This window comes from Gossypium arboreum, chromosome 1 (genome assembly GCF_025698485.1).
Source record: "Gossypium arboreum isolate Shixiya-1 chromosome 1, ASM2569848v2, whole genome shotgun sequence".
In the NCBI taxonomy this organism is placed as follows: Eukaryota; Viridiplantae; Streptophyta; class Magnoliopsida; order Malvales; family Malvaceae; genus Gossypium; species Gossypium arboreum.
In genome coordinates this window covers 2025553-2039471 of record NC_069070.1, presented here as the reverse complement: position 1 = coordinate 2039471, position 13919 = coordinate 2025553, and the positions used below count along the sequence as shown (strand labels likewise).

Genomic DNA, 13919 nt, shown 5'->3' with positions numbered 1-13919 from the left:
TATCAAGTGATATATATTTTTTATAATTTCAAAATGTCACAACAACCAATTTAACAAGAAAAATTTAACAACGTTAATAGTTAAACTTAAATTTAAAATTTTAAAATAGAAAAACTGAAGTCTCAATTTCCAGAAAGTACAAGGACTATAAACATATTTTAATCATATAAATATTAATAAAAGTTTATTTATAAAGAATATTTTGTAAAATAAAAATCATCAGATTTCTTCCACCAGCTGAAAGTGAAGCCTAAATAAACATGATTTAATAGCAGTTAATAGAACAAAATTGGTACTAAAAAGCATAATTGAAACTGAAATGTAAGGGAAAAAAAATGTGTTGTGTCATGTCATGTCATCTCTAGGACAGGAATGATTTGAATTTTACATAAATAGGTTTTGACTTTTTATCATATACAAAAATATGTTACTAAAATTTCCCTTAAAACTTTCTTTTTGTAAAACACATGATTTTAAAAGTCGAATGAGTAGTTAAACCGATTAAATCATGAGTTTTTTATTTTATTGATTTGACGGTTGATTCTGTTTAAATTGAATAAATTGTTAAAAATTATAAAGATAATTTAATCATTGAAACAATATACTGACCAATTTCTTTAGCCGATCAATCGGTGCAATTCAATTCTAACAACTATGATAAAAATATTTATTTAAAAATCTTAGTTCAATTTTTGACATTCTTAATAATTTCTTACATATCAGTATGCATATACGATAATACCAACTTCAAAAAAATTATTATGAAAATATTAATAATATTAATAATTGAATTATAATTTTAAAATAAAAAATGAAATTTTTAATTTTTAATTAAATCTCAATTTTGCATTTTTGCATTTTTGCTTGCATGAGAGTATTATTTTTACCCAAAATCTTTTGTTAGCAAAAATTCATTTAAAACTCTCAAATTGAGAACAAATATTTGAATTGAATCATATCAATCGGTTGAATAAAAATTAATTAATATCTCGTTTTAAAGAATTAAATCAGTTGAACGAATAATTAGTTCGATTTTTAATTTTAAATATTTTATTTAGATAAAATGACAACCACATCAATTTAATCATTGTTGTAGTTTTGAAAAACATTGTTCCCATCAAGAGGGACAAGGTAAGTAAACGCCGTGAGAAATGTCAGGCAAAATTATCAGAACCAAAACTTTAATGATTGAGTTTGAGGGAATTACTTTTAAAATATTTTTATACATTTTATTTTTATTTTTATTTTAAATTTTCAGTAAATAATTTAAGTTTTCAAAAAGTATATATATATATATATAATATTTTATTAAAGGGTTTAATTTTAAGTTAATTTCTAGATTTTAATTTTTCAAAGTTTGATCTTCGTATAATTAATTCAATCGAATAATATTGTTAAATATTTTCATTAAATTGTTGACTTAAAAGGTTCGCAACTTATATATAAAAATAAGAAAAAAATCAACAGTTTAATAATTTATATACAGCAAATCAATTTTATATATTTAACGATAAATGAACTAATTTTTTTATTTTTATAAACTACAATAACTATATAATTATAAATTAAAGCAAAGTGATTAATTTTTATTAAAATTTATAATTAAATAAATATATAATTATTAAAATATTTATCATTTTCAATGAGAATGACAAACTATCACATAAATCGAATCAAAGGTAGGAGAGAAATTTTCAAAGAAAATTATGGAGAAGAAAAAAAAAAAAAAGGAAATCCGTGAATTAAGTTATGATGTTATTTTCAAAGAAATAAATGAACCCTTCTTCATTAGGGAGCCAATTGGTCAAACATTACCCCAATTTGGTCCGGTTTTCAGCGACCACAAATAACTACAGTTGTGTATTTCCGTCTCTTCTCTATTCTCGTGTTTTTAGTATGTAGGTTCAAATTTTATTATATGTAATTATAATGTACCGGTTCTTCAATTTTATCATATGTTTATATTATATACGGATTTTATCAGAGACGAAATTTAAAAATTATTTTAAAGAGATAAAAATGAATCATAAATTATTAATAGTTAAAATATAATTTTATTAATTTATTAATACGTAATTTTATAAAATTTTAGGAATAAAATAAAATTGCAAGCCCACTTCCTATCTCCTTTGTGTCTGACTCTTTGAAATCTTCTCAGTGTTAATATTATACTTTAATCCAAACAATTAACCTCATTAGAAAAATTGTTAATGTAAAATTTCTCAAAACCCAGTAATTGATTTGAATAGAATAGTGATTAAAATTCTTGTTAGACACTTATTTAATACAATTTAAATCAGATTACTAAATTTTCTATCCTTAATATTGTATAAAAAGTATAGATATTAGTTTTCGAAAATGAGTAAAATAGACAATGATTGATTCACATTAAAGGTGTGTGATCAATTGCAAATGTATCAAAAAAAAATTAGTGCACAATATGAAGAAATAGGTTTAAATGTACGCGTCTCTGAGATTATATAGTATGTCATTTAATGCCTTTTAAATAAAGTCTCAAGTTCAAATCTTGTACATGAAGAGGACAGTATTAAAAAGCTTTATATCCTGCTTGAAATTTGCCTAGTTCAATTTGAGGCGTGTGAGTCAATTAAAAATGTAGAAAAAAAAAATAGTGCTAAGTATGAAGAAATGGGTTTAGACCTACTCATCTTTAGAGGTCAAATAGCAAGTAGTTCGATGCCTTTTAAGTATGGTCTCAAATTCAAATCAATGTGTGTGAGTTAAGTATAAATGTACCAAAAAAATTAGTGCATAATATTGAGAAATGGGCTTAGACATATTCATCTTATGGGGTCAAATGGTAAGTAGTTTGATGCCTTATAAGTAAGGTTTATGCATGTGAATTAATTATAAATGTACCCCAAAAAGATAGTGCACGGTACGAAGAAATGGGCTTAGACCTGCTCATCTCTGGGGTCAAATGGTAAGTAGTTCAATGCCTTTTAAATAAGGTATTGATTTTTTTTTTTTATAATTGAGGCCAAAAGATGGAGTTAACAAGAATTGAACCCAAACTCTTATGCCTCACAACATAATACTTTTGTCACTAAATTAAAAAGTTGTTAGCAAATTCATATCATTTACCCGAAGTAAACAGCATCGAAGAACTTTCCATTAGGTTTAAATCCGACCCAATTCAATTTAGATTTAACTGGATCCAACATGACTATAGGGGGAGATTGAAATTTTGATAGGTTTTTAGTCTAAAACTACAAAAAAATTTGCAATAGATATTCAAAAAAAAAAAAAATACAACAACTAACTACTAGTGTACCCCCTTTCCATCTCTGCTTTAAATGAGGACCCTATGGCCCCATCTTCCCCATTTGGCAACAACACTGCCATTCAGTGGCTGCCTGCTCCGACTGTTGCTGGCAGTGTCAAGGAGGCGCCGTTTCCCCCTTTTCTTCATAAATCTCTCTCTTTTTCTTCATTTTTGCCCCCTCCCTCTCTCTCTCTTTCAATGCCATTCCATTCATCATCAATTACCATTTTCATTTTTTAAAAAAAGACCCCTTTGTTCTTTATAACGTTACTGACACTCTCACCTGCTTCTTCACACACACAACAGCATGGTGAAATTCCATTATACCTTAAATTTCTGGAATTTTTTTAAGTCATGGAATCTTTGGGTTTTGTTTAATTTTTGTAGAGTTGGTTTCTTTTTACAGGTTGGTCCAAGATCAGTTCCTCATTGGCTTGGAATTCTCCTTGGTGAAAAATTCTTTGATCCTTGTTTACTTCATGAATCTGCTAAGAAAAATGAAAAGAACATTTTTTGCTTGACTTGTTGTATTACTATATGTCCTCATTGCTTGCCTCTTCATCGTCCTCATCGTCGTTTACAGGTTCATTAATCTATATATGTACCATAAATGCCCCATTTTTTGCACATCAAATGCTTGATTTTTTATTACACTTTTTACAGATAAGAAGATATGTTTATCAAGATGTTATAAGGTTGAGCGATGCTCAAAAGTTTATCAATTGTTCCCTTGTTCAAGTAAGTAACTTTGGCTGAATTAACAGTAAAAAAGAACCCCTCTTTTTAGGCTTAATTTTATGATCAATTTTCAACTCTACAGCCTTACACAACAAACAGTGCCAAAGTAGTGTTTTTGAATGAAAGGCCAATGTCAAGACCATTTAGAGGCTCTGGTAATTTCTGTATAAAATGTGACCGTAGCTTACAAGACCCATTTCTGTTTTGTTCCATCTCTTGTAAGGTTAGTTCATTTGTTCATCATTTCTTCTAAGCCAATCACTAGTAAAACATGTTCATGTCACTTAATTTTCCTTCTCTCACATGCATGCAGATCAATCATATAGAGAGTTCCAAGTCTGATGGGAAAAAACTTGAACCCCCAAGCAATGAATTGCTTCCATTTTTATACAAAACCAGGACTGATTTCAGCTTCTTAGATCTCCAAGAGGATCCTCAAATGGCTTATGACTTTGGCAATGGTGGTGGTGATGATGGCAATGCAATGAACTGCAAGGCCAACAAAAGAAGCTCCATTTTAATTCCACAAGCTGAAAGTAATAGCCGCAGGAAAGGTGTGCCTCATAGATCACCTTTGAATTGAATGTTATAAACAAATATATATATTTATGTTGTCGTGTGTGCTTTTAGGAAGATAATGATAATGATCTATGGGGGAAGTTTTGGCTCTCCCCCAATTTTGTAGAGTTTAGTATTATTAAAATTTAAACAATCACCTATAATTTTATTATAATTTGATTATTTCGTCCTTATTTATGTAGATTCCAACGATTGGAGTGAATAAAAAAGTTTTGGACATAATAATTATGACGAACTTGTATGGCATTTCACATCTAAAGATGACTTGAAGTCAATTTAGATACCATGGCTCTTTTTTTTCATGGTTTGTTCTTGCATGAAATTCAACCATCCAAAGGGATGCTTGCTTTAATTAATCCATAGTGATCAATGGCCAAATAGTAAATGGAAGGCTAAGTAAAGTTTTGAGGTTTGTCACTCCATTAGCAAAGAGGGGTATTTTCTTTTTAATTTCAAGATTCTGGGTTTTGTAATGATTAAGCTAACAATGGTACTATCATCTGCCTTTTTGAAATGTTGACCATAGCCCATGGTGGCATTTGAATTTTAGGTGACATCCATGTTCTCATCTAAATTTTAAAATTTTTTTATAGGGTGCATGTAAGGCAAATTAAAGGGGGAAATAGCAAAATGACAAATAAGAGTAAAGACATTAAAAATGAGGTTTGGTTGGAAGATAAGTTCATGCACTTGACAGTAACATCATGGAAATTGCAAAGCCAGCACAAACTAAGCTATAAAATTTTCCATTTTGGGCTTTTTGTTACCTTATATTTTCCGATGTATGACCACATGACTAAACTGGAAACAATTTGTAAGTTTTTAGTTGTTTGTTTGCAAATTGCCACTTGAATTTTTTGTTAGTTTAATATATTCAGCTTGTTTAGCCTAGTTTTTATTTCAAAAGTACTTTTGGAGTCAGAAGTGCATTTTTTAAGCACTGCAGAATAAGCCCTTAGTATTTGAGTTTGACACATTTTTAAAATTTGGTACCCATATTTTTTTTCTAGTGTAATATTTGTATTTGGCAAACGTTATACATTTTACTACTCAAAGACGGGCAAAGTTAATTTTTGAAAGTAAGTTGTATATTTTTATAAGGACTAAAAATAAAATTTCACCAATATGGTACCTTACATCTTTATAGCTTTTAAGATTAAATCAAAATTTTATCTTTTTTGACGGGGTCAAACTATAATTTTTTCAGATATAACAATGTTAACTTTTTATTTCTTAATTCGAGTCTTAGGGTTGATTTCATGAAAGTTAATTGCTAATATTATTAGTTAATTATAAATTTTCATCAAATCAATTTTAAAAAGTTAACCTAATTATTTTCAAGTACCAAAATATATAACTTCTACCAAACATAAATATCACGTTAGATGAAAAGAATACAAATACCATATTTTAAAAAAAATGTCAAACTCGAGTATTCAATAATAGATTCCCCGACCCCGCCTTGGTCAATATTTTTAATATTTTGAACTACATTGCAAATGAGAAGGACGGTACTGATGAAAGAAAACAAAAAGGAAAAGGAAAGAAGGGACAATACCACCATAGGAAATGGTAATGGACAATGATATTTTTGTGCACATGGTTAAAGATGTGAAAAACTGAGACAAAGTAGAACAAAAGAAAAACTGAGACAATGACATTTCATCTATTTACATTATTTAGCTTAGTTGGGAAGGCTTAGATTTAATTAATATATCAATTTAATTTTAACTCAGCTGACATCGTTGTTAATGTAACATGAGTTGGGAACTTGTTTAAGCATGTGATTTTCTCTGATTTCAAGGTTTTGGAGGAACTAATTAAATTAATAGTATAGATAAGTTGCTAACATATGGGCACCAGTGGTCTAGTGGTAGAATAGTACCCTGCCACGGTACAGACCCGGGTTCGATTCCCGGCTGGTGCAGATTATTCCTTTTTGCAGCTCAAATGGATTTTAAGAAATATTTTTTTTTAAAAATCAAAGATACAGGGAAGGGGATGTCGAGATTCGAACCCTGGACCTAGTATCAAGCAGAACTTAAGAAAGTTGTGGTGAAAAAACCCTGAGTGGGTAAACACCAACAAGTGAAAGACAAGGGAGCTATGGCTGATGGGACAACATGCTAGTATAGAGGTCCAACACCATTGTCATCAAACATTCATCAAGCTGTTGGCTTCAAGAGAAATTGTGTGAACCTTATACCTGAATGTACTAGTATTGCCTTTCAAATGAATACCCCGACGTGACCTTCTCACCTGAGATCGCTTACCACCGCCGCCCCCGCTGTTGCGACATGGATGATTATGTGCCTACATGTCACCAATGAAGCCCATTTTATTAGGGGGGAGAAAAAACCCGCACTTTCTCTTTAGTTTTTGATCCTCCCTTAATCATATGTAACATGTAAAGATAACCGAAAAAAGAGCTCCATTGTTAATTCCCCAGGTTTGACTCTTACAAACAGAAGCTCCTAACTTCCTATTGGGGAGAAAAATACTTTTGGCTGTTCATTCATAGTCATTGAATGATCTGAAAGTTCATGCAATTCCTATTGGTGAAGTTTATTCCCATCTGTTTCGCACATTAAGTGCAAAGTATGGATCCTTGAAGTTCTTTTTGTTTTCGTTGCTGCAATATCTGTGTTTGGTGCTCAAATGTTGAATCTGTTGGTGCAACAGCACTGAATAAGGTGTTTGCCAACAAATTTACGGCATTATCACAAAGTGGGTGACATCTTAACCGAGCCACAAGCCATTGGCTACCAACTTAAAGGACTCTCTATTGAAGAGGTTGGTTGTGCAGCACAAGTAGAAGAAAGAAAGTACTAACTAATATCAATTAGGTTGTCAGTGGTTGTTGGTAATCAAGGTTTTGCTAGCAGCATTTATTTTTTATAAATTCGCTTAACAGAGCTTTACTTGTTTTACCTTTCCTTTTTCTGGTCCCAGTTAGTCCATCCATTTGATAATTGTTATAATATTGAGACTTGAATTTTTTTTGTCCAAATTAGTCCTTGAACTTGACAATTGTTCTTAACAATTGTTTCCACATTAAGACCTGAACTTTAGGGTTAACTTAGACCAAAAAAATTCAAACTCCAATATACAAACAATTGACAAATTCAAGGATTTAGATAAAAAAATCCAAACCCCAATCTAGTCAAAACTTAACTTGAAACATAAAAGCCCTAATACACGAATAGTTGCAATTGATGTATAGATGACAGTGGAAGATCTATATTCAATAAAATTCATATAGTTGATTCTCCTTCAATTCTCTTCGTTTAGTAACTCTTGTGCTAGATTTATGTATATCGAGACTTTCATCGCACAAGCACCAGTGGTCTAGTGGTAGAATAGTACCCTGCCACGGTACAGACCCGGGTTGTATACAACAGGGTGAATGACATCCTTCACCATTGTAAATTGATTTTTATTTTTATTTTTTGTCTCTAAAGGTTTGATGCTGAAGGGTACTTAATGAAATCCTCATAAGCTTCTGAAACCAGGTGGTGATCATCCCATTCATCACGGTACATCTCTGGTAGAAGACGCCGATTCTCCGAAGCCATAGAATACATTGCTTCTCTCCATTTTTCAACACCTTGGCAACCACATTGTGTAGCAAGCCAATTATTGTATTCAACCTGCAAAAAAACATATATATGAAAAAAACAGAAATAGCACGACAGATTCACAGTATGGAATAAGCTCAATAATGAGATAAAATGGTACCTGAGATTGACCAATGCAATGAGTATACCGTTTTGGTATACTAGAATCTTCAAGTGCCGAGTAAAATGCTTGAATATCTTCCATCATTTCCTTTTGTGATGGAAGTGTAATACGACCGGACAAAATACCGGCTATCCATTTGCTTTGAAACTCAAATAAGGGGAAAGGAACAATCTGGTGAAAATGTGATTATGAGAATGATTAAGTACAAGGGAAATTCTTAGATGATAAAAGGAATAGAAACACACCTTCCATGGTATCCCAATAAATGAAAGGTATGGGGCTAAGGCTGGGGGAAAGACATGCTTGTATAGTGGTCCAAGACGATTATCGTCCACAGTCACAATGCCTTTTGTGTCAAGGAAAGGGAAGTGATACTTGTACCTTTTGGAAGAAGCAATAAAAAATTAGAATGCTTTCCTACACTATTTCAGTGTCCTGGACCGAAAAAAAAGAAATGAAGATTACCCAGTGCAGTGCATAATGAGATCAGCAAGCACTGTTTTCCCATTTCGGAAAACCACCATGCCATCTTCATGTGCATGATCTAGCTGCATCATTGCCAAATATTAACATTTCAAATCCAATCATCATCCCATCAAACATATATATACGTACCATGGAATGTAACCACAAATTATCGTAACCAGGCTGTTTCATATATGTTTCATCCGCCACTGATCTAGATGCAACATGTACTTCTTTGGCAACTGGAGCTATGTCCCTACATATGTCAACTGCACTTGCGGAACTCCCTATTACAATTACAACCTGTCAAAGCCAAAGATTAGAGTTTGTCAAGAGAAACAGAGGGCTAGAACCGGTCCCTCGATAGAGACTAGCAAATCCTAGGAAATTGGAAATCCCACACTGCAATGCAGTATAGCTACAATCTAAGATAAAGAAAAGTAAAAAAGCAGATACCTACTTGATCTCTAAAAGGCTCCGGAATGCGGTAATTATGGCTATGCATTTGCTTTCCTGGCCATAAATTAATGCCTGGAAGAAAACAAAGAAGCATATAAACAATATAAACAACTCATTTTTCATAAATGTGAATCAAAAATCCACTTTCTTGTCAAATTATCATATGATGAAATGAATGGTAAACCGAAACCGATATAATGATCTTCTAGCTACACTTCAAATGAATCTAAATTTCATTTGTTCACCTAAGTATCTTAATCACAACAAAAGCACATACATTCACTATCAAATTCCCATCAATTCATAGAAGTATTCTACTTTAAAAATGGGTCAAAAGAGATTCCTTCTTTACCTGGAATATCAGCAATACGAGGCTCAGTGTAATGTCCATTACAGACAACAACAGCATCATAGATCTCATCATCAAATTCAGCGTTACTTTTACTAATAATCTCATTATTATCGTTAAAACTGGACTTTTTGGACCTTACTTTCCATTTCCCATCCCCAAAAATTCCAACTTTAATCACATCAGTCTCGAATCTCACCATTTCTTCAACCCCAAATTCTCTTGCAAAATCCTTCAAATACAATAAGACTTCCCTATGACCAGGGTACCTCCTCGGATCCCTATTCTCGCCGGGTCGGGTGACGAAGGGGAAATCCATGTACCCCATGGCTTCTCTGGGGAGGTTGGTTCGGAGAGAGCTATAGAGGCTAGAATGAATGATGGTTCGGTTTGGGTCTAGTCCCAAAGGGTCAGGTTCGACTTGAGGGGTGTAGACCCAAGTGCCGCCGACTTCGTGGCCGCGTTCGAATACGACCACCGAGTGACCCTCTCGTCGGAGCTCTCTCGCCGCCACGAGACCAGCGGCACCGGCTCCAATAACCGCCACGTGGCGGGATTTGACTGATAGAGTGGTTGGTGGCATTGCCGGGTTTACAGCTGAGATATTCATTTTAGCACACCGAGAGAAATAATTTATAGCCATTTGTTTATATTTTATTTTCCTTTTCCCACTTTGGAACTCAATTGGTTTAAGTTTTTTAACTCATAAGAGAAATTAGAACAATAATCACATACATATATATAATTAATTTCTAATATTAAATATTTTATTTTTTAATGTTATCAAAATAAAGTAAAAAAATTTTAATTGTTTAGTGAATTAAAAGAGAACAGCAAAACCTTAACGGCAATGTAACTAATCGTAATAAAAATAAGAGGTGTTAAGCTTTTTATCATCCTAGCGTTGAATTATTTTACCGCAGTGTCTCTCCTATAGTATTGTCAGCACAGTAGAGTTTAACCACCAAGTTCGGGATGGATTGCTGTTGTTCCTCTACGCTTAGGACACCAGAATATCGAACCATGAATGAAAAAAAACATACGAGAAAAAGAAAAATATATTGGCTAGTGATTATGAGGCCCCAATTCTTGACTAGAGGAGACACCAAAGGCCTCCGCCCTTCCATCCCTTGGATAGATAGAGAGGGAGGGTAGAGCTTTTGGTTTTTTCATGTTGTCAAAGAGTTAAACAATTGATTTTTTGTGTTGTCAACGAGTTGAATAATGAAAATAGATGGCAAGTGCTTGATCGAATTGATTGGGTCATGTAGGAACAAGGTTCAAGTCTACTGGTTTGTTAGGATGCCTCAGCCGCATACATCGTGACTTAAACTTAAACTACACTTGAATCGATGAACCCTCTAACCATCGTACCAAAACCCAGAATTAAAAAAGAAAAGAAGAAGATATTTTTGATATTAAATATTAACATATGTTCGATTGATTTGCCTCGTATCATTTAATTGATCTTCATTAACAAAGTAAGGCTTGCCAAAGTATCTTTCTCTCGCACTATATAGAGTGAATTTATTCTTAGCCAACTTAAGCACAACAACAATAAGATACTTGTCTTCGAATTTGGAGAGAGCCCAAGCCAATTCCTGATCCCAAGATTCCACAGTTTTATTGATATTGCAAAGTTGTAATACCAATTCCCAAAATTTTTTAAAAAAATCACATTCAAAGAAGATATGATTTCTAGTTTCAACAATTCTAGAACATAAAAAGCAACAAGTATAAACATTAATTTCAATAGAGGTTAATTGATCTCGAGTAAGACGCCTATTGAGTATTTTCATCCAAGCAATAATTTAGTCATTAAAATAGTAAGTATTTTCTGTCAAAATTTGTCAATTTGAAATTTCGATTAGGTTTTCCTCACTGTTTTTAGAATCATTCTAGTTGGAAGGAAAATCAATCAGGATATTAGTCTAGAATAAGAGGTTGGATTGATTGACTCGTGAATCAGTTAAACTGACAATTGAATCATTTTTTTAAAAATATTTTTAAAATTTATTCAAATGAACTGAAATATTGATTGGATCATAAATCAGTGGTTTGAACCATCGGTCCGATCTTGGAAACTTTGGTTGTCCTCATACGATGTTAATCACAAATTTAACCTTTGTCAATTTGACTCTTATTTTTTCAAATTGGCATGAACCGTTTTATTTTTAATTAACTAGACAAATTTCAATAGATATATTTTATAGTTAACGTGACATTATCTTATCTTATACGGCATCTTATAAAATAATTTAAAAATAAAATACTCACTTACATCCTCATATTTTATGAACCTATCATAAAACTTTTTAAAAATATTTACCAAATTTTAAATAAAAAGACAAGTATATGATTACTATTATTTATCTATGAATATATGAATATTAATATAAAATATAATTTAAAATATTTTATTAATATAAAAATAATGAAATGTTTAACACATATTTATATTAAAATATAGTGTAATTTATGATTTTATTTAATAATATTCTTAAATAATAAAGGTTAAAATTCATCTTTTTATTTAAAAATCATTTAACAAGAAAACCTTAGAGAATTAGTGTATTTTTCATTAGGTTAATTGAACATTTTTCAAACCACTAGATTTCTACATCATGTGAATATACACATTTACTTTTTATTATTTAATAAAATATTTTTATTTAATGTTAGTAAATTAGTATTATAGATAATCGTAATATATTTAAATTAGTATTATAGATAATCGTAATATATTTAATTGTTGAGGATAGATCTGGCTTGCTCAAAGAGAAGTTTGGAAAGTGTCGTCCCTCGATCAATGGGTCTGATATTGAGCTCGAAGTGTTTATGCTCGGTTTTATACTTAGATTTTGTCTCATGAATTTTTTGAGAGAAAATATTGACGTTTCCTTGATAGGTGAATACGCTTTCACCTCTTGAACCCCTTGAGGCTCTCAACGGAATCAATAAACAAAACCCATTTAATTAAACTTGTTGAAGAGTTTATCAGCCATCTTAAACTTATTTAATTGAACTCGTTTACATAATAAAAGAAAAAACCCGGTTTTTCATGTTTAACTTTACTTCGATTATTTATTTTGAGTTTAGATTCGAATAAAATTTTTAATACTAACTATTTTTATTTAAAAATTAGTTAAGCTCGTAAATTATTCAAATAAAATATTAAAATATTATATTTAAATTTTTATATATGCAATTACAAATGTCCTATTCACACTCTATAATCAAACCTCTGACATTTGCAAGAAAAATAGTTAATAATTGGCTTCGATTAAGAGGTAACATAGTTAGGTATATGTCAACGAAACATTAACTGTCAGGATGGCCGAGTGGTCTAAGGCGCCAGACTCAAGTTCTGGTCTTCGAAAGAGGGCGTGGGTTCAAATCCCACTTCTGACAATTTTAATTTACTTATTACATTGGGTTAAAATTCCAAGTTTTTCCTGGCCCACTTTTAGATAAATAATTTATGAACACAACGGCCAGCCCAAAAATCCATATGGGCCCCTTTCCAAATAAAAATTTATTATCAGGTAAACGAAGAGTTATCTATGGGCCTAAAATTTTGTCGCAATTTGTCTATATTAAAAAAATTATATTATTTTTTATATAAAAATAAATTTTAAAAATATAATGCATCAAATATATTAATAACATTAAAATAAATGTTTTTTAATAAATGAATTTTTTTAAATAACACTAAAATAAGTAAAAATAAAACAAGACTTATACAATATTCAAATAATAATAAAATAGTATTAATATAATAGCGAAATAATAGAAAAATAATAAAAAAATAGTAAAAAAAATATTTTTGTTTAAAAAACCTTACCCGAGGCCCGACTCCTTTAGAAAATGAGCCTTAATTTTTTTCAGACCTATTTTTAGGGTTTATATTTTGCCCAAACCTTCGAGCTAGATTGAGTAACCCTACTCATGGATAAGTCTAACTAGATGTGTATGAGTCGAATTGAATCAAAATTTGATTTTAAAAATCTTTTAAATTTAAGTAACATTTTAATTATATTTATGTTAAGTTAACTCGAGAAACTAGATTAAATAAAATTTTTAAAATAAAATAGATAAAAAAAAGTTTTATAACAATATAGACAGAAGAGAAATTCTATCTTCTGACCAATGAGTACAAGAATTAAATGCAATGAAGGAAACTTTTGTCTTTGGGTGCCAAATAAATCCTATTTTAGCCCAATTCTAAGATTATGCTTACTTTGAGTGTCCACATTAGGATTTGCCATTAATACTCTCACCCTTTTTTTTTTCTTTTTTTAA

The 13919-nt window shown here is 31.0% G+C and overlaps 2 protein-coding genes and 2 non-coding genes across 4 annotated transcripts; 3 read left to right on the top strand and 1 right to left on the bottom strand.

Annotated features, from left to right (window-relative positions):
* Nucleotides 1–3320: 3320 nt before the first annotated feature.
* On the top strand, nt 3321–4828 carry LOC108482334 (protein RGF1 INDUCIBLE TRANSCRIPTION FACTOR 1-like). Its single transcript, XM_017785454.2, has 5 exons — nt 3321–3596; nt 3693–3869; nt 3950–4024; nt 4107–4247; nt 4338–4828. The coding sequence occupies exons 1-5, from the start codon at nt 3594–3596 to the stop codon at nt 4605–4607; spliced, it is 666 nt and encodes a 221-aa protein (XP_017640943.1). The 5' UTR covers nt 3321–3593; the 3' UTR covers nt 4608–4828.
* Nucleotides 4829–6459: 1631 nt separating this feature from the next.
* On the top strand, nt 6460–6530 carry TRNAG-GCC (transfer RNA glycine (anticodon GCC)). The gene has a single exon. It is a non-coding gene; the product is annotated as a tRNA-Gly (tRNA).
* A 1140-nt stretch (nt 6531–7670) lies between these two features.
* Nucleotides 7671–10315, bottom strand: LOC108480389 (flavin-containing monooxygenase FMO GS-OX-like 4). Its single transcript, XM_017783374.2, has 7 exons — nt 9621–10315; nt 9270–9340; nt 8960–9112; nt 8810–8892; nt 8590–8725; nt 8342–8515; nt 7671–8253 (listed from the first exon to the last, which is right to left on the bottom strand). Exons 1-7 carry the CDS (start codon nt 10258–10260, stop codon nt 8059–8061), a joined length of 1452 nt encoding a protein of 483 aa, XP_017638863.2. The 5' UTR covers nt 10261–10315; the 3' UTR covers nt 7671–8058.
* Nucleotides 10316–12944: 2629 nt separating this feature from the next.
* Nucleotides 12945–13028, top strand: TRNAL-CAA (transfer RNA leucine (anticodon CAA)). The gene has a single exon. It is a non-coding gene; the product is annotated as a tRNA-Leu (tRNA).
* The last annotated feature ends 891 nt before the right edge of the window (nt 13029–13919 follow it).